Source organism: Ceratotherium simum, chromosome 1, assembly GCF_057802395.1.
Source record: "Ceratotherium simum simum isolate JZ-2026a chromosome 1, ASM5780239v1, whole genome shotgun sequence".
NCBI classification, from domain to species: domain Eukaryota; kingdom Metazoa; phylum Chordata; class Mammalia; order Perissodactyla; family Rhinocerotidae; genus Ceratotherium; species Ceratotherium simum.
The window spans coordinates 6228993-6252901 of record NC_141900.1 but is presented as its reverse complement, the minus strand read 5'-3'; the positions used below and the strand labels follow the sequence as shown (position 1 = coordinate 6252901).

Genomic DNA, 23909 nt, shown 5'->3' with positions numbered 1-23909 from the left:
ATCTTGGAGGTGTTTTCTTCACAAGTGCTTCAACTCCTTCTCCAGCTTTAGTGCTGGCCTTGTACTTCTTGCTGACTATTCCTGAAGGATGAGGCTTTTTTTTCTTCCTGTTTCCTTCCCTAGTGGTAACAAGTTTCCATAGTACCCTAGGTGACCATTTTTCTTTCTTCTCTGCCTGTAGGTTATAGCATTGTTCCTTACCACGAGGTAGGGGAGATGGGTCTGGGTGGGGTTTTGGCAGGGCTGCTGGGCTCCTCCTATAGCTGATACCCTGTGGGAATCTTGTTCATGGTTCCCTTGCTCTCCTTTTGAGACTCAGAAGTGTTCATGAAGGTAAAGCCTGTCAGAGGGTATAACCTCCTCCCTCCTCCATATCTCTGGTCCTCAGAGGCTTCACATGCTCACACTGGTTGACACTTGGCTTTTAGCAGTTCGTTGAAAACTTTTAGTTGACTTCTTGCCAGCTTATATGGCAATTGAAGCAAATGCTTGGGTCCTGATTCTACCTGTAGGCCCCGTCCATTCGTGTATTTCAGGTTTATTGGTTGCCATGACACTTCAGTTCTTTGATAGGTTAAGGCAAAGTTCTTAATTGACATTTTGTCTGTCTTTTTCTTTGTTGTAATGGTAGGATCCATGCTGTTATATTCACTTTTCATATCTGAGCAGAAACCAAAAGTATAAACCTAATTTTTTTTGGTTTTTTGCTGAGGAGGATTCTCCCTAAGGTAACATCTGTGCCAATCTTCCTCTATTTTGTATGTGGGTCGCCCCACAGCATGGCCACCAACGAGTGGTGTAGGTCCGTGCCTGGGAACCAAACCTGGGCTACTGAAGCGCTGAGTGTGCCAAACTTAACCACTAGGCCACGGGGCTGGCCTCTAAACCTAATTTTTAAAATAATAAGTTGCAATGAAATTGTGCTTCAATTTTGCCATATAATGTTAGAGCTCCAAGGCATGTGCTTCTAGAGATCTAGTCCAACTCTGAAGTTTTAGATGATCAAGCTAAGATCTAGAGAAAGAAGAAGTACTGACTTTAATTTAATTATTTATTGACTACTTGCTGTTGTAGGAGTTCTTACAGTAATATCCCTTGGCATCATGAAATTCTCATTTAAACTTAGTTACTTAAAAGTCTGTTTGTTAAGTGATATTATAGAGTGGGTTCTTCTATTGGCTATGAAATACCCTGGGCATCTTTTCAAAGTATGCCACTTCTAACTTTTTTAAAATAAGAAGGTAGCCAGAGGGAGGTTTATTATAAATTATATACTACTTGATTTTCTGGCTTTCATAATATTTAACGTTGTAGTGGGCATTCAAATTTATATTAATACACTTATTAATTGATATTTCTGGTTTGGGAAAATTTTATTTCAAATGTTGCCAAGGAATGCATAGCATCATTGATGACATGATATTCTAAAATTTGTTTAAAATTTATGGACACCTTTCATAGTACTATGAAGTATCTGTCTCTACTGAAATATGTAGAAAACACTTGAAAATCTGTTAATCTGTTTTAGAAATTAGGCAACATGTTGTGATAAATATGCAATCTTTCATCAAAAGATATTCATGAAGAAATAGGCATTACAATAGAAATGTGTTCTAAGTTTATATCACATTTTTCAGCTTCATCCAGGATATAGAAATGGGAGCTCTCAAGGCATAATAATGCTCTATGTAAATTCTTTGTGGGTGGGTATATCATCTGTTCATTTCTCCTTCAATATCTGAAACAGGGCTTTGCGTGTAATAGAAACTCAACAAATTTTTATTGAGCAACTAACTAATGAAAATTTCATCACTAAGAACATTCATCTTTTGTCTTATTTTGAATAAATAAATTTCAACTTGAAATTTATAAGCAATAAATCATTTACTTAAAATAGAAAATGATAAACAATTATTTACTAATACTTTCTAATGAATGGCATATTAAATTATTGAGTGAGTTTCAATATCTACCAATTTTTCTAATGCAAACTGTGGTTGTGAACTTGCAGAACAAAAACTTGGATACTTAAGGTTTGGTAGATTTTTCAAGTACTTTAACATTCATTGCATTTCTTATACAAAAACAATCCTGTGAGATATGCTATAATATATTATGATTCTTTGTTTTATAAATGAAGGAGCTGGACTTTAGAAAGATTAATCTTTAAAGATTAAGTGATTACCCCAGGGTTGTACAGTTTATGAGAGAGAAAGGTAGACCTCGAATCCAGGTCTTAATGTCTTTAAATCAGAGTTCTTTTCCATTACACAACATAGCTTTCTCCCAGTGCGATATATAAGTAATGAAGCATATTGAAGTAAAAAATGATCTTATATCTGGTTCTAATTCCCAACACTGCAACTCTGTGATTGTGTGACTTTGGGCAAGCCAGGTAATCTAATCTCCTTTTTTGTTTTTTCTTTTTCTCCCATTGTTAATGTTGTAACCCAACTTTTGCCTAGTATCATGTATAATGACAATAAATCCCTAGTTGTTAGTGATTATATAGTATTGGGTTAGCTTTTGTTCTGAGTACACTGTTTTACCTCTTTCATATGTAGTTTGTAAGCTTACTGAGGGCGTAACTCATCAATAAAATACATATGTATGTATATAATTACTTTATAGCATATATAAATATATAGTATTTTATATATATGTATGAATTTCTGATAGTGCCCAGATCAATGCAAGGAACAGATTAGGAACACATTATGTACATGTAACTGTTTAGTCTCTTACCACTTAGGCGGCCACATAATTGATGAACTCTGGTTAGTGAAATTCTGACCCTATAAAGGTCATCCTGGCACCTGCTGTCAACAAACACCAGATGCAATGACTAGTTATGCCCCCAACTACTTTCAGTGATTCTGTAGGTAAATTTTGATGGTCTTACTTACTGTTTAGAAAAAATCTCAATCTCATGTAATTGAAGCAACTAATTACTGTATCTTATTCCTTTAATTAGAAAACAGTAGTGCACAAGTAACAACCACAGGAAGCCTTATATTCCAGAACTTTGAGGAGAACATGAGTGGAGTTTACACATGTTTCCTTGAGTATAAACCTATGGTGGAAGAAGAAGTTAAAAATCTTCAACTAAAATATGTTGTATATGGTAAGAAGTGCATTTCATTGTATTTTAACATTTCTTAATGTTTTGAAATATTTTAACAGGTTTGTTTTAAAGGGATTTTGTTATTTTTAATTGCTTTTAATTAAAGAAAAATTCCTGCCTGCCTATATTTTACAAAGTACTTTGTAAGGGGTTAGTGGTGAGGGCAGATCATTTTTTCCTTAGGGGAATATTGACATGTTCATAGCTAAATTTAAGTCAATGAATGAAAACAGGGTTTGGAAATCATGTTTTCAAATTATTATGTTGATATTATAGTCTGTACTGCTTTAAAATGCTGAGTATCATGCTTGATGGCATGCTGTCGTTTCCCCCAAACAGGAACATGAAGTACCACTGTAAAATTCTTTTCTAAATACAATTTGATCTGTTGAGGTTTGAGATTACGGGAGCTGAGTTGACAACAGAGTAGCAAGGAGAGCAGCCTGAACAAAGGTTGCTTGTAAGTTCCGTCTCACTGGTGGGACCCATATGTGGTCGATAGAATAATGGTCCTCAAAGATGTCCCAGTCTAATCTCCAGAACCTGTGAATATGTTACCTTACAATGCAAAAGGGACTTTGCAGATGTAATTAAGTTAAGGATCTTGAGAAGGGGAGATTATTCTGAATTATCTGGGCAGGCCCAGAATAATCATAAGGGTCTTTATAAATGAGAAAAAAGGGTCAAAGGCAGAAAAAGGAAATGCAATGCTGACAGGAGAGGTTGGAGTGATGTTCTTTGAAAATGGAGGAAGGGACCACAAGGAATGTAGGAGGCCTTTAGAACTTGGAGATGGCAGAGAAGTGGATTTTCCTCCTTCCTGAAGGAATGGACCTTGGTTCTAGCCTTGTAAGACTCATTTTGAACTTCTGATCTCCAAAACTATAAGATAATAAATTTGTGGTATTTTAAGTCACTAAGTTTGTGGTAATATACCATTGTTTTTACAGCTGGAATGCAGAGCAAATGGCAGAATTGTTAATGGTTTCCTGATAACTTTTGGTCGCTCGAAAAACACTATCCCATATATCCAAAGAAAGACATAATTTTTTTTATGAGAAATTAACTTTATTAGGCAAATAATTTATTTAAATCTTTTTATTTGTCACACTTTATTTTTTGTTACGTGGTTTTCTCCAGTTTGTTGTTTTATATATCTAGTTTGTAACAAATATACTTTGAAATCTCTCAAAAGCGTATATTCACGTAAGCTGACAAATGTAACAGTGACTAAAATGAATGCTTGTTTATAGTAATGATAATGATAGCTAATATTTACTGGGCATTTGTCAAATGGTTTTTTCTGCATTAATTGAGATAGTCATGTGGTTTTCACTTTGTGTTTTATCGATATGGTAAATTAAATTGGTTTTCAAATGCTAAACCAACCTTACATTCCTGGGATAAATCCCACTTGGTCATGATGTATAAATTTTCAGTATCCTGCTCGATTTAGTTTGCTAGTATTTTGTTGAGAATTTTTGCATGTATAGTCATAAGACATATTGGTCTGTAGTTTTTTTTCTTGTGATATCTTTTTGGTCTGGTTTTGCTATCATGGTAATAGTGACCTTAATATGCATTGGGGAGTTTTCCTTCCTCTTCTAATTTTTGAAGAGTTCATTAAGAATTGTTAATATTTCTTTAAATCTTTGGTAGAATTCATGATTGAAGACATCTGGGCTTGGGTTTTTCTTCATAGATAGTTTTTTTGATTACTAATTCCGTCTCTTTGTTATAGCTCTATTCAGATAGTCTATTTCCTGTTTAGTCAGTTTCAGTAGTTTGTGTCTTTCTAGGAATTTTTCTATTTCATCTAAGTTAGCTAATTTATTGACATACAGTTGCTCATAGTATCCCTTTGTAGTTCTTTTTACTTCTGTAATGTTGTTAATAATGCCTCCTCTTTCATTTCTGATTTTGGTAATTTGAGTCTTCTCTTTTTTTCTTGGTCACTCTAGCTAAAGGTTTATCAATTTTGTTAATCTCTTCAACCTAGGTTTTTGTTTCTTGATTCTCTCTGTTGTTTTTCTATTCTCTGTATCATTTATCTCTGCTCTAATTTTTATTTCCTTCTTTTTGTTTGCTTTAGGTTTAGTTTTCTTGTGCTTTTCCATTTTCCAGTGCCATAAGGTAAAAGTTTCGATTTTGATTTGAGATCTTTCTTTTCCTAATAACAGCACATTATGTATGTTAAGCAAGTGATTTCCCACTTAAGTACTACTTTAGCTGCATCCCATAGGTTTTGTTTTTATTTTCATTTATATCAAGATATTTTATAATTTGTCTTTTGATTTTTTCTTTGCCCCTTTAGTTATTTAGGACTGTGTTGTTTAATTTCCACACATTTGTGAGTTTTTAAAAATTCTTTCTGTTATTCTAATTTTATTCCATTGAGGTTAGAGAAGATACTTTGTATTATTTCAGTCCTTTTAAATTATCAAGATTTGGGCCTTAGAATATTCTCCATCCTTGAGAATGTGCAGTGAGCAGTTGAGAAGAATATGTATTCTGCTGTTGTTCAGTGAAGAGTTCTGTAGGTTTATGTTAGGTCTATTTGGTTTATGGCATCATTCAAGTCTTCTATTTCCTTGTTGATCTTCTGCCTTGTTGTTTTATCCATTATTGTAAGTGGGATATTGAAGTCTCTGATTAATATTGTTGAATTGCCTATTTCTCTTTTTGATTTCTGTCAGTTTTTGCTTCATTTTGGTTCATTGTTCTTAGGTGTGTATAGGTTTATAATTGTTCTAGCTTCCTGATAGACTGTCCCTTTTATCATAATAAAATGTTCCTTTTTCTCCAGTAGCATTTTCTTGTTTTAAAGTCTATATTGCCTGATAATTGTATAGCCACTCCTGCTTTCTTGTGATTGCTATATGCATGGTATATCATTTTCAGTCTTATTACTTTCAATCTACTTGTATCTTTGAATCTAAAGTGTGTCTCATGTAGACACCAAATACTTGGATATTGCTTTTTAAATGCAGTTTCATTATCTCTGCCTTTTGATTAGATAATTTAATCCATTCACATTTAATGTTATTATTCATATAATTGTATAAACTCTATCATTTTACTTTTTATTTCCAAGTCATATGTATATTCCTCTATTTCTCATTCTTTTGAATTAAGTGAATATTTTCTAATGTAGTATTTTAATTTCTTTAATAGATTTTCACTATATATTTTGTAGTAATTTCTTTATTAATTTTTTTAGGGATTACCACATATATCTTAACCTATCAGAATCAGCTTGACGTTTATACCAACTTAATTCCAGTGAGATATAGAAATGTTGCTCTTAAGTAGATCTCTTTCCTTTCTCTGCTTTTTGTGGTATTAGTATTATACATATTACATCTGTAAATGTAACAAAACTAATAATATAGTGTTATAATTATTATTTTATATAATTTTATATATTTCAAAGAAGCTGAAAATAAAGGAAAGCAAGTGTCTATTTATAGGTTTTATTATATTAGCCTTCTTATTTATCATTTTTGATTCTCTTCATTTGTTCCTGTGTATTCAAGTTACCATCTGTGGTCATTTCCTTAGCCCAATACAGCTTTGCTCCCACTCACCTCCTTTGTGCTTCTCTTGACAAATATATACTTATGTTAGGGGACCAATGATGCATCATATTCAAATTCTTTTATATAATTGTTTTTTAAATCAGTAAAGAGGAAAAAAAATAGAAGTAATATGGACTTACACTGTGTTTATAATTACATACTTAGCTTTACTGGAGCACTGTTTTTTTTGTGTGTGTGTGGATTCAGATTATTGACTGAAGTCATGTTCTTTCATTCTGAAAAACTTCTTTTAGCTAGTTCTTTCTTCTACCAGATCACATCTGCTGTTGAGCCCCTTCATGCGTCTGACTTTCGGTGTTTTTACTTTTGAACTGCACAGTTTCCACTTGGTTCTTTTTTATAATTTCAATCTTTTAGACATTCTCTATTAATGTGACTTTGTCATCATACCTTTTTAAATCATGATTTTTTTTAGTTATTTTAACATATTTATAGTGTATGCTTTGAAGTCTTTAACTTTTAAATCTCACATCTGGGCACTCTCACAGGTTGTTTCTGTTTCCTGGTTTTTTTCCAGTGTATGGGTTATACTTTCCTTTTTCCGTGCATGTCTCATAAATTTTTTCAGAAACTGGACTTTTTAGATAACATATTGTATCAAACTCTGGGTACTGGTCCATCTCCTCCTACTACCCCAGGCTTTTATAATTAGTTCCTTTTTATTTGTTTAGCAACTGTCTAGATTATCAGTGAAATTCACTCCTCACCCCACCATAGTGTTAAGCCTCCAAAGTTTGTCCTAGAAAGGTGTACTCACAGCAGTTTGGTGGATCTATTGTTTTCAGTAATGCCCTGGAGCATAAATTCCTCTAAAGACTGATGCAGTTAAATTTGGGTTCCTTTGAAAAGATAGTTCCCCAAGTTGGCGTTTGTGATTTGTTTTGACCCCAGGATTGCTGCTCCCAGCTTCTCTTCCACTGTTGCTCTCTAACAAACTAGGCAGCCTACAGTTGAGCCTATATCACCAATGAATCTATAAATCTCCTCCCAGTTGTCTTTCACCAAACCTCCAACCATGTTTGAGAGCAGCCTGAGGTTTGAGCTTTCCTACACTTTGTCACAAGTAGTGTCAGTTCCTTTGAGAAGGGATTCTGAGCAATCTGTTCTACAGCCTGCTCCTCCTCCCTGACAGATTCTCCGAGCCGAGCCACAGCTCTAGAGCTAGGGGTGGGGACAGTGGTGTGCTTCTCTCTGAGTGACACCGTGCTTTAGGAGCTTAGCACTTGGTGGATAGTTTCCATCCATCACCGTACACGTGTGGTCCTTTACCCCTTTTGGCCTCCTCCTCACCCTTTTCTCCTCTGGTAACCACCATTCTATTCTCCTTATCTATGTGTTTGCTTAATATATTTTTAATATTCATTAGTTTCTTGGATATACCATTTGTTATTTAGTAGTATTTTGTTTAAAAATGTTTTGGGGATTTTAATTGTTGATTTTCATTTTGATTTCATTGTGTTGGAGAATGTGGTTTACATATTTAATTCTTGAATTTGTTGACTCTTCATGGTCTCTCATAATTTTGCCTCTTGATTATTCTATTTATTTTTATTTCTGAAATACCAATTAAACATATTTATTAGAGCTCTTTAATTTATCATCTGTATCTTTTAACTTGTCTTTCATATATCCAGATCTTTAAATATGTTGTGTTTTAGGTACTGTTTTCCAAATTATGAATCTCTCTTTGGGTTTGTCACATCTGCTATTTACTTGTCTAGTCACTTTATATTTTTTTAACTTTGGTGATTTTTTTTTTTTCTATTTCAGTGACTGTACTCGCCATCTCCAATATTTTCAGTTAGAGCTTTCTTTTTAAAATCTCTATTTGTTCTTTAGACATCTTCACCAGTTTTTTTTTTTGTTTTTTTTTTTTTTAAAGATTTTATTTATTTATTTTTCCCCCAAAGCCCCAGTACATAGTTGTCTGTCATAGCTGCACATCCTTCTAGTTGCTGTATGTGGGACGCGGCCTCAGCATGGCTGGAGGAGTGGTGCCTCGGTGCGCACCCGGGATCCGAACCCGGGCCGCCGGCAGCAGAGCGCACGCACTTAACCGCTAAGCCACGGGGCCGGCCCTCTTCACCAGTTTTTGTTTTATTATTTCCTATTCTTAATTTGTTTAACATTTTGAAGATTTATATTTCTAAATTTTGTTTTTAAATTTTCATAATATATATGAAAACTTGTGTGTACTCGTATCCTTCATTAAAATAGATATTGCTCTTTTATCTATATAGTGGGTGTAAAATTCTGTCATTGTTATGATTGCATTTTCCTTAGTACTAGTATCTCTGAGAATCTTTTTCTGTGTGTTTATTGTCTGAGATTTTCTATTCATGTGTTTTACCTTTTTTCCTAAGTTGTTGTGTTTTTGTCAATTTCTAAGAATTTTGAGTACTCTAGCGTCGAATATAGATCAGTGATTTTCAAATTGTGGTCTGTGGACCCCTGGGAGTCCTTGAAACCCTTTCAAGGGGTCAGTTAGGTGAAAAATATTTTTATAATTATACTATGATATTATTTGCCATTTTCACAGTGTTGACATTTGCAAATAAGGTTGGTAAACTACTATGGAATAGTCCTTCAGAATTATCTGTAAAGGCTGTTAAAATGCTTCCTTTCCAATATCAACATATCTGTATGAGGCAGTAAACCAACACATCACATCTGATTGAATGCATACACAAGTATAAGAATCCAGCTGACTTCTATTCAGTTAGACATTAGAGAGATTTTCAAAATACAAAACAGTACTACTCTTCTCATTGATTCTTTTTGAAGAGAGAGTTATTATACTTCAAATATTTTTTATGTTACTGTTTAATGGGTTTTTATTATTTTTAAATGAACTAATAAATATTTAAAAAGTTTTTTTCAGTTTAGTTTCTAGTACTCTAAATATTGATAGATATAACTCACATAAAAGTTGTTTGGTACTTCTCAGTAATTTTTAAGAATGTAAAGGGATACTGAGACCAAAACTTTTGAGAAGAGCTGCTGTAGATTTTTACTTTTTTTATCATTCCCATTTTTCTAGAGTTGTATATATCTTTTTTCTTTTAAAGCTTCTGATTTTCATCTGAAGATTTTAGTTTGTAAGCTGTTGCAAGGATTTGCTACAAGGACTTGGGGGACTCAGCATAGAGTTGTACTCATAGCTAAGGTGAAGGATACACAGTAGGAACAGCAAGGGCAGACAGCATGGGCAGAGTCTGGAGAAATCCATCTACAGGCCTCCTGTGCGCTCTCCTGATGTGAGGTCGCACTGAGCCTGCTCGCTTCTTCAGTGATGAAGATCTGGTAACCTGTGTACCTGTTCTGTCCAGGGCTCCAGTAGAGACTCAGCATCCAAATGTTGATTGGGAGCTAGTCATGTAGGCTCCCTCTGCCAAATAACTATAAGTTGCTATAACAAAGTTCCAGACTCCCAGAAGGTGCAGGGTTCAGTTCCTCAGTAAACAGTTTTATCTCATAGGGAAAGGTGCCTGTCAGTGTAGGGAGATATTTATCAGCCAACAACCAATCCTGCAAGCAGCCTCCAGCCTGCTGTGTTACATCTTTATACATATAAACTGATCCTGAATTGCTCTGTGTATTAATGTGTACTTTTCCCAGAAATTAGGAGCTCTCTTCAGAAGAGGATACTTTTGATGTAGTTTTTGAGGGCATTTTGGGGATATTTTTGGCTTATATTCAGAATTATTTCTATCAAAGGTAATAGTTAGATATATCCCAGATTTCTGGAAAGAAAAAAGAGCTCTTTTTTAGCCCATGGACAGAGGAGCACTTGCTCTGTCCTCAGTCATACTGTGAGCCTCGCTCCGCTTCCAACTCTGTTCAGGTTCAGCTCTTCTATGTGGTGCTTGTGTATATCATGTCACACATCTTTGATATGACCAATCATGATATAATCAATATATAAATCAGTATATACATTTATTTATCATAAGCCATAGATGTATCAATAAAAGCATGATGTTTTTTTTTTTTTTTTTTGCTGGAGAAGATTCACCCTGAACTAACATCTGTTGCACATCTTCCTCATTTTTTTGCTTGAGGAAGATTAGCCCTAAGCTAACATGTATGCCAGTCTTCCTCTATTTTGTATGTAGGTCGCCGCCACAGCATGGCTGACGAGTGGTGTATGTTTGTGGATACACCCACTGTATCCACAGTGTATCCAAACCCACAAACCCACTGAAGCAGAGCCTGTGGAACTGTAACCACTCGGCCATGAGGCCAGCCCCAAGCGTGATAGGTTTTTAAGATTCGTGTCTCAATGTGGCACTTTTTTTTCAGTATTCTTATCACTATTTCATGGACTTTTTTGGTATAGTGAGATAAATCTTTGTTAAGCTTACAGAACATTTTTCCTGTTTGTCCCTTGGTCATCTTCTCTTCTGTCCTCTCCTGAAACTGCTCCAGTCTGATATTGGATATCTGGGATCTCTCTTCCTTATCTCTTACTTTGCTCTTATAATTTTGCTCTGTGCTATGTGAGAACCGTTACTTGATCTCCTAACATATAATTAGATTTTTAACCTTGTTTTTATTTCTTACTTCAATTAATTTTTTAAATTTTATTATTGATGTTTGTATTTTTTTAATTTTTCAAGATAATTCATCTTCTACAACAGCTTTATAATAGTTTTATGGATGTATTTTCTATCTTTACTAGTTAAAATTTTAAAAACGTTATTTAATTCTTCCTACATTAATTTTCGTTTAAAGCTCTTTTCCCTTGCTTTTTCATTTTCTTGCTTCTCTTTAATGCTCTTAGTGTTCCCTAAAGTTGGGGTTGGAGAGTCTGTGGTTTTCATTCATGTTTGTAAATGTAGTTGATAGTTTGCTCAGCAATTATAAGCTGTCTGGTCTCTACTTTGAATACAAGGACTGATACCAGCTCAGTATGTGCTCTTCATTTGGGCTTAAATGAGTAGGTAAGACAGTGGATAATGGCAGCTCTCGCTTTAGTGTGAGTGAGGGACATTTCCTCAGCGTGCAAGCCGGGAACAGGCAGGGAGGGCCCCTTGCTTAACAGAAGTAGCAGTAGAGCTACCTGTGTCAGAAGGTGAACTGTTCTGATTTCTGGTTATTATTATGGATTTCTTATCATTTTTATATTTCTTATGTCATTTCTGTGAGATTTTGAAATGGGTAAGAAAACAATGTTCTCAATTCTAGATGTTGTAATGGAACTCAATAAAACTTGTAGATTTGTTAGAAACATATTCTTTTTGGTGTATTGTTGGTAATTATATGACTCTAATTTCTTCTGAGATGAATATCTAAACTTAGAGAAGTTTCATTCCTGAGTTTGAGACAGCATAATATAGCAGTTAAGGACACAGAGTCTGGGCCAGGCTTCTTGGCTAGAATATTAGTTTTGATAGCATGGGTGTTGGATATGTGACATAATCCCTCCATCCCTCAATTTCCTCATGACGCATGTAAAAATAATACCAATCTTAAATAATGTTAGGTGATTTAAATGAGCTACTATTTGTAAAGTGCCTATACCAGCATTTTTCAATTAGTAACTACTACATGTTTGTTAAATTAAAAAAATATATATGTATAGCTGTATATAAAATGGTATGCTATGAATTTATTCCAAATAATGATTTCTCTTGAATAGTTGCAATATATTTGAATGGCTTAAATAACTGTTTTTGTGTTATTCTGTTTAATTTTTTACAGCTTATCGTGAGCCTCGCTATTTTTACCAGTTTACAGCTCGCTATCATGCAGCTCCCTGCAATAGTATCTATAATATTTCTTTTGAGAAGAAACTTCTTCAGATTTTAAGCAAATTGGTTCTTGATCTTTCATGTGAAGTTTCCTTACTTAAGTCTGAATGCCATCATGTTAAAATGCAAAAAGCTGGTTTGCAAAATGAATTGTTCTTTACATTTTCAGGTAAGTATATACAGTTCTTTAAGGAAAACAAATTGAGGACACAAAGCTTATTTTAAAGACATGTTGTGAATTACCAGCATCATTTTTAGAATGTAAATGTTATAAATCTAAATGTTTTATGTTCTCTACTTAGTTACAATAGCCCCCAAAATAAAATTCTACTGATTTCTGTACTTAATGAAAAGTTTACGCTCTCAAATAACTTAAACCTTGTTATAACAATTTACTAGAGAATGGAAATTAGTATAAAGAATGTATCATGATATTTGGCTAAGAAGATTTAATTGTAAAAGCGTCTAATTATAATAAGATGGTTTAATACGATGGGCCAGAGGGACCATTCTAACAGCTTAGGGTGCTTTTTCTAATAATGTAGAGTGGAGGCCCAATATTTTCCAGAAAACAAAGAATTGGACTTCATATCTAAGGACTTCAGATTTGTAAAGGCCTGCTTATGAATGAGCTCTTAAGAATAACCATCTATGTGTTTTTAATAGGTCCCAGTGGTAACAGGACCCCCTTCCCCTTTCTTCTCAAATGATATTGCTTGCTATTTTCCTTTCTTTCTTCTTTACTCTTTGTCCTTGATTCCTCTACTATCAGTGTTTGATTGTACTTACTCATTTCTCCGATTTTCCCTTCTCTTTTTTTGGGGCATCTAGGATTGAATTTTTAGACGCAAGTGAGAGGTGTGAAGCTTTAAGGGAAAAGAACAAGAGAAGTTCAACCCCATTTTCACTGTCTTTTATCTTCCTTACTACTTTTTCTTTTCTCCAGAAGAACTTTGAGTTATTCTCCAGCCCCTGAGACAAATTTTCGGAGGTAGACTAACTCTTTCTTTAGCTCTTCAAGGACCCACTATTAGCATTCATAAGACTTATGGGGTCTTTGTACCCAGTCTATTTAATAGGTGCTATTAATAGGCATTTAGTAGTCCTTAGAAAACCTGAAAGTGTACTTGAACTCATAAGAGGAAAGAGATGATATCCAATAGAAAAGAGGCATTGTGGGCTTAATTTGCATTTCTCTAATGACTAATGATATTGAACATCTTTTCACGTGCTTATTTGCCATTTTATATTGTTTTTGGAGAAAAGGCTATTTGGGTCCTTTGCCCAATTTTTATTTTTTTCCAGCTTTATTGAGATGATTGCCATATAACATTGTGTAAGTTTAAGTTGTACAGCGTAAGGATTTGATATATATATATATGTTGCAAAGTGATTACCATAATAAGGTTAATTAAATCTGTCATCTCAATAGTTACAATTTATTATTATTATTTTTTTTGTGTGGTGAGAGCTTTTAAAAGCTACTCTTTTAGCAACTTTCAAATATACGATATAATATTTTTGACTGTACTCACCATGCTCTATATACATCCCTGAACTTATAACTGGAAGTTTATAACCTTTGTCCACCTTCATCCATTTCTCCCACCCCACCCCTGGTAACCACCTATCTGTTCTCTGTTTCTGTTTTTGTAGATTCCACATATAAGTGAGATCACACAGTGTTTGTCTTTCTCTGTCTGACTTAACATCACTTAGAAAAATACCCTCAAGGTTCATCCACATTGTTGCAAATGGCAGAATTTCCTTTATTTTTGTGGCTGAATAATATTCCACTGTATGTATATACCATGTTTACTTTATACATTCATCTGTCAGTGGATACTTAGGTTGTTTCTGTATTTTGGCTATTATAAATAATGCTGCAGTGAACATGGAGGTGTAGATATCTCTGAAATAGTGATTTCATTTTCTTTGGATACATATCCAGAAGTATAATTGCTGGATCATATGATAGTTCTATTTTTTATCTTTTTTAGGATCCTGTCTTCTGTTTTCCATAGTGGCTGTACCAATTTATATTCCCACCAACAGTGCACAAGGGTTGCCTTTTCTCCACATCCTCACCAACACTTATCTCTTGTCTCTCTGATAATGGTTATTTTTACAGGTGTGAGGTGATAGCTCATGGTTTTGATTTTCATTTCTCTGATGATTAGTTACATTGAGCACCTTTTCATATACCTGTTGGCCATTTGAATATCTTCTCAGAAAAAAAAATGTCTATTTGGGTCCTTTCCATTTTTAATTGGATTATTTGTTTTTTGCTTTTAACTTGTATAAGTTCTTTAAATATTTTGGATGTTAACGCCTTATCAGACATGTGGTTTGCAAATATTTTATGCCATTCTGTAGGTTGCCATTTTGGTTTGTTGATTGTTTCTTTTGTTGTGAAGAAGCTTTTTAGTTCGATGTAGTTCTGCTTGTTTGTTTCTGTTTTCATTGCTTGTGCTTTGGGTGTCATATTTATAAAGTCATTGCCAAGACTACTGTCAAGGAGCTGTCCTTGATACTGTCCCTATGTTTTCGTCTAGGAGTTTTGTGGTTTAGGTCTTACATTTAAGTCATTAATACATTTTGAGTTAATTTTTGTGAGTGGTGTAAGATATTGATCCAGTTTTATTCTTTTGCATGTGAATATCCAGTTTTCCAGGTACAATTTTTGTAGAGACTATCTATTCTTGATTGAGTATTTTTGGCTCCCTTGTCAAATATTAGTTGACCTTATGTGCATGGGTTTGTTTCCTGAGCTCTCAATTCTGTTCCATAGGTCTATGTGTCTGTTTTTATGCCAGTACCATACTATTTTGATTACTATACCTTTGTAATATACTTTGAAATTAGAAGTGTGATGCCTCCAGCTTTGTTCTTTCTGAGGACTGCATTGGCTATTCAGGGTCTTTCGTGGTTCCATATGAATTTTAGGATTTTTTTTTTCTATTTCTGTAAAAAAAGCAGTTGGAATGTTGATAGGGATTGCATTGAATAGATTGCTTTCAGTTGTCTGGGCGTTTTAACAATATTGGTTCTTTCAGTCCATGAACCCGGAATATCTTTCCATTTATTTGTGTCTTCTTCAGCTTCTTTCATCAATGTCTTAGGGTTTTAAGTGTACAATCTTTTACCTCCTTGTTTAAATGTATTCCTAAAGATTTTATTTTTTTTTACGGTATTGTAAATAGGATTGTTTTCTTTATTTTTTTTCAGGTAATTTATTGTTGCCGTATAGAAATGCAACCGATTTTTGTATGTTGGTTTTGTATCCTGCAACATTACTGAATTTGTTTACTCAGTCTAACAGTTTTATGGTGGAGTCTTTAGGATTTTTTGTATGAATAAGATCACATCTTCTGCAGATAGAGACAACTTGACTTCTTCCTTTTTGATTCAGATGCCTTTTATTTCTTTTTCTTTCCTAAGGGCTCTGGCTAGGACTTCCAGTACTATGTTATATAGTGGTAGGAGGGGGCTCCCTTGTTTTGTTCCTGATCTTAGAAGAAAATCTTTGAATCTTTCACCATTAAGTATGATGTTATCTGTGGGCTTGTCATATATGGCCTTTATTATGTTGAGGTATGTTCATTCTATACCCAATATTTTGAGAGTTTTTATTGTGAATAGATGTTGAATTTTGTCAAAACTTTTTTGCATCTATTGAGATATTCATGTGATTTTTATTTTCCATTCTATTAATGTGGTGTATCGCACATTTATTGATTTGTGTGTTGAACCATCTTTGTATCCCAGGGATGAATCCCACTTGATCATGATGTTTTATGTGCTTTTAATGTGCTGTTGAATTTGGATTACTAGTACTTTGTAGAGAATTTTTCCATCTATATTCATCAGGAATATTGGCCTGCAGTTTTCTTTTCTTGTAGTTTCATTGTCTGGCTTTGGTATCAGGGTAATACTGCCCATGTAAAATGAGTTTGGGCATGTTACCACTTCTTCAGTTTTTTGGAAGAGTTTGAGAAGGATTGACAATCTTTAAATGTTTGGTAGAATTTACCAGTAAAGCCATCTGGTTCTGGGCTTTTCTTTTTTGGGAGGTTTTTGGTTACTGATTCAATCTCTTTACTCATTATTGAACTGCTCAGATTTTCTATTTCTTCATGATTCTGCCTTTGTAGGAATTCATCCATTTCTTCTAGGTTGTCCAGTTTTTGGTATATAGTTATTCATAGTAGTCTCATGATCCTTTGTATTTCTGTGTCATCATTTGTAATGTCTCCTCTTTCATTTATAATTTTATTTATTTTGGTCCTCTCACTTTTTTCTTGGTTAGTATAGCTAAAAGTTGTCAATTTTGTTCATATTTTTGAAGAACCAACTCTTGGTTTTGTTAATAATTTCTGTTTTTTTCCTATTATCTATTTCATTTATTTCTGCTCTAATCTTTATTATTTCCTTTCTTCTGCTATTGTTGGGATTAGTTTGTTTTTCTTTTTCTAGTTCTTTGAGGTGTAATGTTGGGTTGTTTATTTGAAATCTTTTATCTTGATGTATACCCCTTTGTTTTCTTCCAATAATTTGAAGTTTTATCTCCTACATTTGGATCTAAGATTCATTCTGAGTTAATTTTTGTGTATACTGTGAAATATGGGTCTAACCTCATACTTTTGATTGTGGATGTTCAGTTGTCCCAGCACCATTTTTTGAAGAGACTTCTCTCTCCCTGAAATTGTCATGGCACCCTTACTAAAAGTCAGTTAATCGCACACATGTAAGTTTGTTTCTGGACTCCGAATTCTATTTTATTGTTCTGCATGCCTGTCCTTATGCCAGTACCACACCATTTTGATCATAACGTTTTCATAGTAGCTTTGTAGTAAGATCTGAAATTAGGAAGTGGAAGTCTTCCAATTTTGTTCTTTCTTTTCAACATTGTTTTGACTCACAATTCCATATGTGTTTTTGGCATCTGCTTTTCCATTTCTACCAGACAAGGCCATTGGGCTTTTGATAGGGATTGTGTTAAATCTGTAGATAGTTTTGGATAGTATTACCATTACCACCTTAACAATATTGTCTTCCAGTCCATGAACACAGGATATCTTTCCATTTATTTAGGACTTTGTCTTCGTCTGTTGGTCTGCTGTAACAAAATACCACAGACTGGGTAGCTTATAAGCAATGGAAATTTATTTCTCACATTTCTGGAAGCTGGAATTCTGAGAACAGGATGCTAGTGTGTTTGGTGAGGGTCCTCTTCAGGGTTGCAGACTTCTCATTATATTCCCACATAGCAGAAGGAGCTAAGGATCTTTCTGGAGTCTCTTTTGTAAGAGCACCAATCCCATTCATAAAGGCTCCACTCTTCGGACGTAAGCACTTCCCAAAGACCCCACCTCCTAATACTGTCACGTTGGGCATTAGGATTTCAACATATAAATTTGGAGAGGACACAAACATTCATACCATAGCAGAGTTCTTTAATTTCTTTCAGCAATGTTTTGCACTTTTCAGTGTGTAAGTCTTGAGCCTCTTGATAATTTTTTTTTTGTGAGGAAGATCAGCCCTGAGCTAACACGCATGCTAATCCTCCTCTTTTTTTTTTTTTTTTTCTGAGGAAGACCTGCTCTGAGCTAACATCTATTGCCAATCCTCCTCCTTTTTTTCCCCACCCCCAAAGCCCCGGTAGATAGTTGTATGTCATAGTTGCACATCCTTCTAGTTGCTGTATGTGGGACGCGGCCTCAGCATGGCCAGAGAAGTGGTGCGTCGGTGCGCGGCCAGGATCCGAACCTGGGCCACCAGTAGCAGAGCATGCACACTTAACCGCTAAGCCACGGGGCCGGCCCCCTCTTGATAATTTTATTACTACATATTTTATTCTTTTTGATGCTATTTCAAGTGCAGTGACTCTCTTAATTTCTTTTTCACGTTGTTCATTGCTAGTGTATAGAAATTGATTTTTGTGTGTATCCTGCATCTTTGTTGAATTAGTTTACTAGCTCTAGTAGTGTTTTTTTGTGTGTCTGTGCTTGGAACTTTTAGTATTTTTATATAGAAGATCATGTCACCTGGATAACAATAGTTTTACGTATTCTTTTCCAATTTGGATAACTTTTTTCTTGCAAAATTCCTCTTGCTAGAATGTCCACTATACTGTTCAGTAGAAGTGGCAAAAGTGGACATCCTTGAATTGTTCTTGATCTTAGGGGGAAATCTTCAGTCTTTCACTATTGAATATGGTATTGGCTGGGGGCTTTTCATAAAAACTCTGTATCGGGTTGAAACCATTCTTTTCAGGTCCTAGTTTAGAGGTTTTTTTTCATGAATGGGTGTTGGATTTTGTCAAATCTGTATCAATTGAGATGATGGTGTGTTTTTTTTTTTCCTTCCTTCTATGAATGCGGTGTATTATAATTTTTGATTTTCATATGGTGAACTGCCCTTGCATTCCTGGGATATATCCCACTTGGTCAGGGTATATATTCCTTTAGTATGCTGCGGGTATTGGTTTATTATTATATTATTGATAATATTTGCATTTATAATGAATATTGGCTCAGTGGTTTCTTTTCTTTTGATGTCGTTGTCTGGCTTTGGTATCAGAGAGTGCTGGCTTCAGGAAATGAGTTAGGAAGTGCCACTTCCTATTGTATTCTTTTAGAAGAGATTGAGAAGAATTTCTTTTAATTATTCTTTAAGGTTTGGTAGAATTCACCACTGAAGCCATTGGGTCCTGGGCTTTTTTGTTTTGGGAAGTTTTTGACTACTGATTTGATTTCTTTATTTGTTATACACCTGTTCATATTTTGTGTTTCTTCTTGAGTCAATTTAGGTAGTTTATGTATTCATCTGTTTCGTCTAGGTTATCTAATTTTTTTCTTACAATCCTTTTTATTTATGAAAGTTAGGTAGTAATGTCCCTACTTTAATTTCTCTTTTTTCTCTTAGTCTGTCTAGGTGTTTATCAATTTTTTTGATCTTTTCAAAGAACCAACTTTTGTTTTCCTTGACTTTCTATATTTTTTCAATTCTCTATTTTGTTTATGTCTGTTCTACTGTGCATTATTTTCTTTGCTATGCTGGCTCTTTGTGCTAGTTTTGATTGCATTAATTTTCTCTACTGATTTCCTGTCTTTAATTTTGTTGATTTCTGTTCTATTTTTATATTTCTTTTCTTCTGTTTTCTTCTGACTGAATTTGTTCTTTTGTTAGTTTTCTAAGGTAGAAACTTTAATTATTGAATTTTTATTTTTCTTCTTTTCTGTTATATGAATTTAACACTATAAATTTCTTTCTAAGCACTGCCTTTACTGTATCCTACAAATTTTGATAAGTTGTATTTTTACTTTCATTTAGTTCAAAATATTTTTAAATTTCTTTTGGGACTTCTTCTTTGGCCCATGTGTTATATAGTAGTCTGTTGTTTAATTTCCAAGTACTTTGGGATTTTCCACCTGTCTTTCTGTTATGGATTTCTAGTTTAATTCTATTGTAGTCTGAGAGCATACATTGCATCATTTCTGTTCTTTAAAAATTTTCAAAATGTGTTTATTTAATGGTGCAGAATGTGGTCTGTCATGGTGAATGTTCCGTGTGAGCTTAAGAAGAATTTGTATTCTGCTGTTGGATAAAGTATTTTATAATTGTCAGTTGGACTCAGTTGATTGATGGTGCTCATCAGGTCAACTATGTCCTTACTGGTATGTTGTCTTCTAGATCTGTCAGTTACTAATAGAGAGATGTTGAAATCTCCATCTACATTTAGTGGATTGTTCTATTTTTCTTTGCAGTTCTATTAGTTTTTGCCTCAGTTATCTAGACCCTTTGTTGTTAGGCTGATACACATTAAGGATTGTTATTGGAAGATTGACACCTTTATAATTATATTGACCTTATTTATCTGTGATAATTTTCCTTTCCCTGATGTCTGATTTGTCTAAAATTAATATTGCTGTTCCAGCTTTCTTTTTTTTTTCCCCCAAAGCCCCAGTAGATAGTTGTATGTCATAGTTGCACATCCTTCTAGTTGCTGTATGTGGGATGCGGCCTCAGCATGGCCGGAGAAGCGGTGCGTCAGCGCGCGAATGGGATCCGAACCCGGGCCGCCAGTAGTGGATCGCGTGCACTTAACCGCTAAGCCACGGGGCTGGCCCCCAGCTTTCTTTTGATTAGTGTTCACATAGTATATTTTTCTCTACTTGTTTATTTTAATCTATCAGTGTTTTTGTGTTTCAGGTGGGTTTCTTGTAGACAAGATATCATTAAGTCTTTTTTTAAAATTCATTCTGACAATCATTGGTGTATTTAACCATTGACTTTTAAAATGATTATTGGTGGAGCTGGATTAACATCTACCATATTTGTTACTGTTTTGTATTTGTTACCGCTTTTCTTTGTTTCTTTATTCTCTTCCACTTTTTCTGCCTTCTCTGGTTAAATTGAGCTTTTATATAATTTCATTTTTTTTTCAATTTTCTCAATTATAACTTCTTTTTTACTATGTTAAATGGTTGCCTTCAAGTTTTCAATATATATTTATGACTAATCCAAGTCCACTTTCAGATAACACTGTACCACTTCATAGGTAGTACAGGTACCTTATAGCATAGAATTCCCAAAGTTGTCCTCCTTCCCTTGTAACAGTGCTCTCATTTATTTAATTATTTATAAGCTTTAATCAGTGAATGCATTGCTCATATTATTGTTTTGAACAAGCTATTGTCTGTTAGATCAATTATGAATAAGGAAAATAGATATAGTATTACCTTCATATATTCCTTCTCTAGTATTCTTCATTTCTTCATTTAGATATGAGTTTTTGATTTATATTGTTTTCCTTCTCTATGAAGAACTTCTTTTAACATTTCATTTAACACTCTGCAAGGCAGAGTTTCTGGTGACCAATTCTTTCAATTTTTTTTTGTCTGAGAAAGTCGTTGTTTCTCCTTCCGTTTTGAAGGATAATTTCAGTGGATTCAGTATTTTAGTTTGGTGGCATTTTTTTCTTTCAATACTTTATTTAAATTTGTTTACTTTCTTGTTGCTTGCATGGTTTCTGAAGAGAAGTCCAATTTAATTTTTTAATTTTTTTCCCATTTTTTATTGTGGTAAAATACACATAACATAAAATTTATTGTAACCATTTCAAGTATACAGTTAAGTGGTATTATTACATTCATGATGTTGTATAACTATCATCAGCATCCATCTCTGAAACACTTTCATCCTGGAAAACTGATTCTCTATATCCATTAAATAATAAGTCCCTATTCTCCCTACAGCCCCTGGCATCTGCCATTCTATTTTCTGTCTCTGTGATTTTTGTTAATTAATTAATTAATTTATTTATTTTTGTGAGGAAGATCAGCCCTGAGCTAACATCCGTGCTAATCCTCCTCTTTTTGCTGAGGGAGACCTGCTCTGAGCTAACATCCATTGCCAATCCTCCCAAAGCCCCAGTAGATAGTTGTATGTCGTAGTTGCACATCCTTCTAGTTGCTGTGTGTGGGATGCGGCCTCAGCATGGCCGGAGAAGCGGTGCGTCGGTGCGTGCCCGGGATCCCAACCCTGGCCGCCAGTAGGGGAGCGCGCGCACCTAACTGCTAAGCCACGGGGCTGGCTCTATCTCTGTGATTTTTAACTACATATCTCATATAAGTGGAATCATACAGTATTTGTCTTTTTGTGATTGACTTGTCTCATTTAGCATAAAATCCTCAAGGTTCATGCATGTTGTAACATGTCAGAATTTCCTTCCTTTTTAAGGCTGAATATATTTCATTGTACATATATAGAACATTTTCCTTATCCATTCATTTGTCGATGGACACTTGGATTGTTTCCACATTTAGCTGTTGTGAATAATGGTGCTTATGGGTGTACACATATCTCTTTGAGACCCTACATTCAGTTCTTTTGGGTATATACTCAGAAGTGGATTTTCTGGATCATATGGTAATTCTATTTTGATTTTCTTTTTTTGGTGAGGAAGATTAGCCCTGAGCTAACATCCGTTGCCAATCTTCCTCTTTTTGCTGAGGAAGATTAGCCCTGAGCTAACATCTGTGCCCGTCTTCCTCTATTTTGTATGTGGGATGCCACCACAGCATGGCTTGATGAACGGTGTGTAGGTCTGTGCCTGGAATTTGAAGCTGTGAACACCAGGCTGCCAAAGCGGAGTGCACGAACTTAACCATTGTGCCATGGGGGCCAGCCCCTGTATTTTGATTTTTTAAGGACCGACGATACTGTTTTCCACAGCAGCTACAACATTTTATATTCCCACCAACAGAGCACAAGGGTTCCAGTTCACCACATCCTCATCAACACTTGTTATTTTCTTTTATTTCCATAGTAACCATCCTAGTGGGTATGAGGTGGTATCTCATAGTTTTGATTTGCATTTTCCTGGTAATTAATGATGTTGAACATCTTTTCACGAGCCTATTGGCCATTTATACATCTTCTTTGGAGAAATGTCTATACGAGTCCATTGTCCATTTTTGGATTGGGTTGCTTGTTTTTTGGTGTTGAATTTTAGGAGTTCCCTATATGTTCTGTGTATTAATCCCTTATCAGATAGATGATCTGCAAGTATTTTCTCACATTCTGTAGGTTGCCTTTTAATTCTGTTGATATTATCTTTTGATGCACAAAATTTTTAAATTTTTATCAAGTCCATGTGTGTATTTTTCTTTTGCTTCCTGTACCTTTGATGTCATATTCAAGAAATCATTGCTAAATCCAATGCCATGAAGCTTTTGCCCTGTTTTCTTCTAAGAGTTTTGTAGTTTTAGTTCTTACAATTAGGTCTTTGTTGATTGATTTTGAGTTAATTTTTGTATATGGAGTTCAGTAAGGTTCCAAATTCATTCATTTGCATGTGGATATCTAGTTTTCCTAGCACCATTTGTTGAAAAGACTGCCTTTTCCCTAATTGAATAGTCTTGGCACCCTTATCAAAAATCATTTGACCATATATGTGTAAGAGCTTATTTCTGAGCTCTCTATCTATTCTGTTGGTCTATATGTCTGTCTTTTTTGCCAGTGCCACCCTATTTTGGTTACTGTTGCTTTGTAGTAAATTTTGAAATCAAGAATTTTGATGCCTTCAACTTTGTTCTTTTTCAGGATTGCTTTGGCTATTTGAGGTCCCTTGTGATTTCCTTATGAATTTTAGGGTGGGTTTTTCTATTTCTGCAGAAAAGTCATCGGAATTTTGATAGGCATTACGTTGGATCTGTAGATTGCTTTGTGTGATTTTGACAGCTTAACAATATTAAATCTTCCAATTTGTGAACATGAGACCAGTTTTCATTTATTTATTCTTCTTTAATTTCTTTCAGCAGTCCTTTGTAGTTCTTATGGTTTAAGTCTTTCACTTCCTTGGTTAAGTTAATTCCTAAGTACTTTATTCTTTTTTGATGCTATTGTAAATGGAATTCTTTTTGTAAT

The 23909-nt window shown here is 34.4% G+C and overlaps 1 protein-coding gene across 1 annotated transcript in view; it reads left to right on the top strand.

Annotated features, from left to right (window-relative positions):
- The window catches only part of ZPBP (zona pellucida binding protein), a 135370-nt gene that overhangs the window by 19154 nt on the left and 92307 nt on the right, over positions 1-23909 (top strand). The window contains exons 4-5 of the mRNA XM_087434720.1: positions 2975-3124; positions 12427-12645. Coding sequence (XP_087290846.1) covers positions 2975-3124; positions 12427-12645 — 369 coding nt within the window. The remainder of the gene's footprint in view (positions 1-2974; positions 3125-12426; positions 12646-23909) is intronic.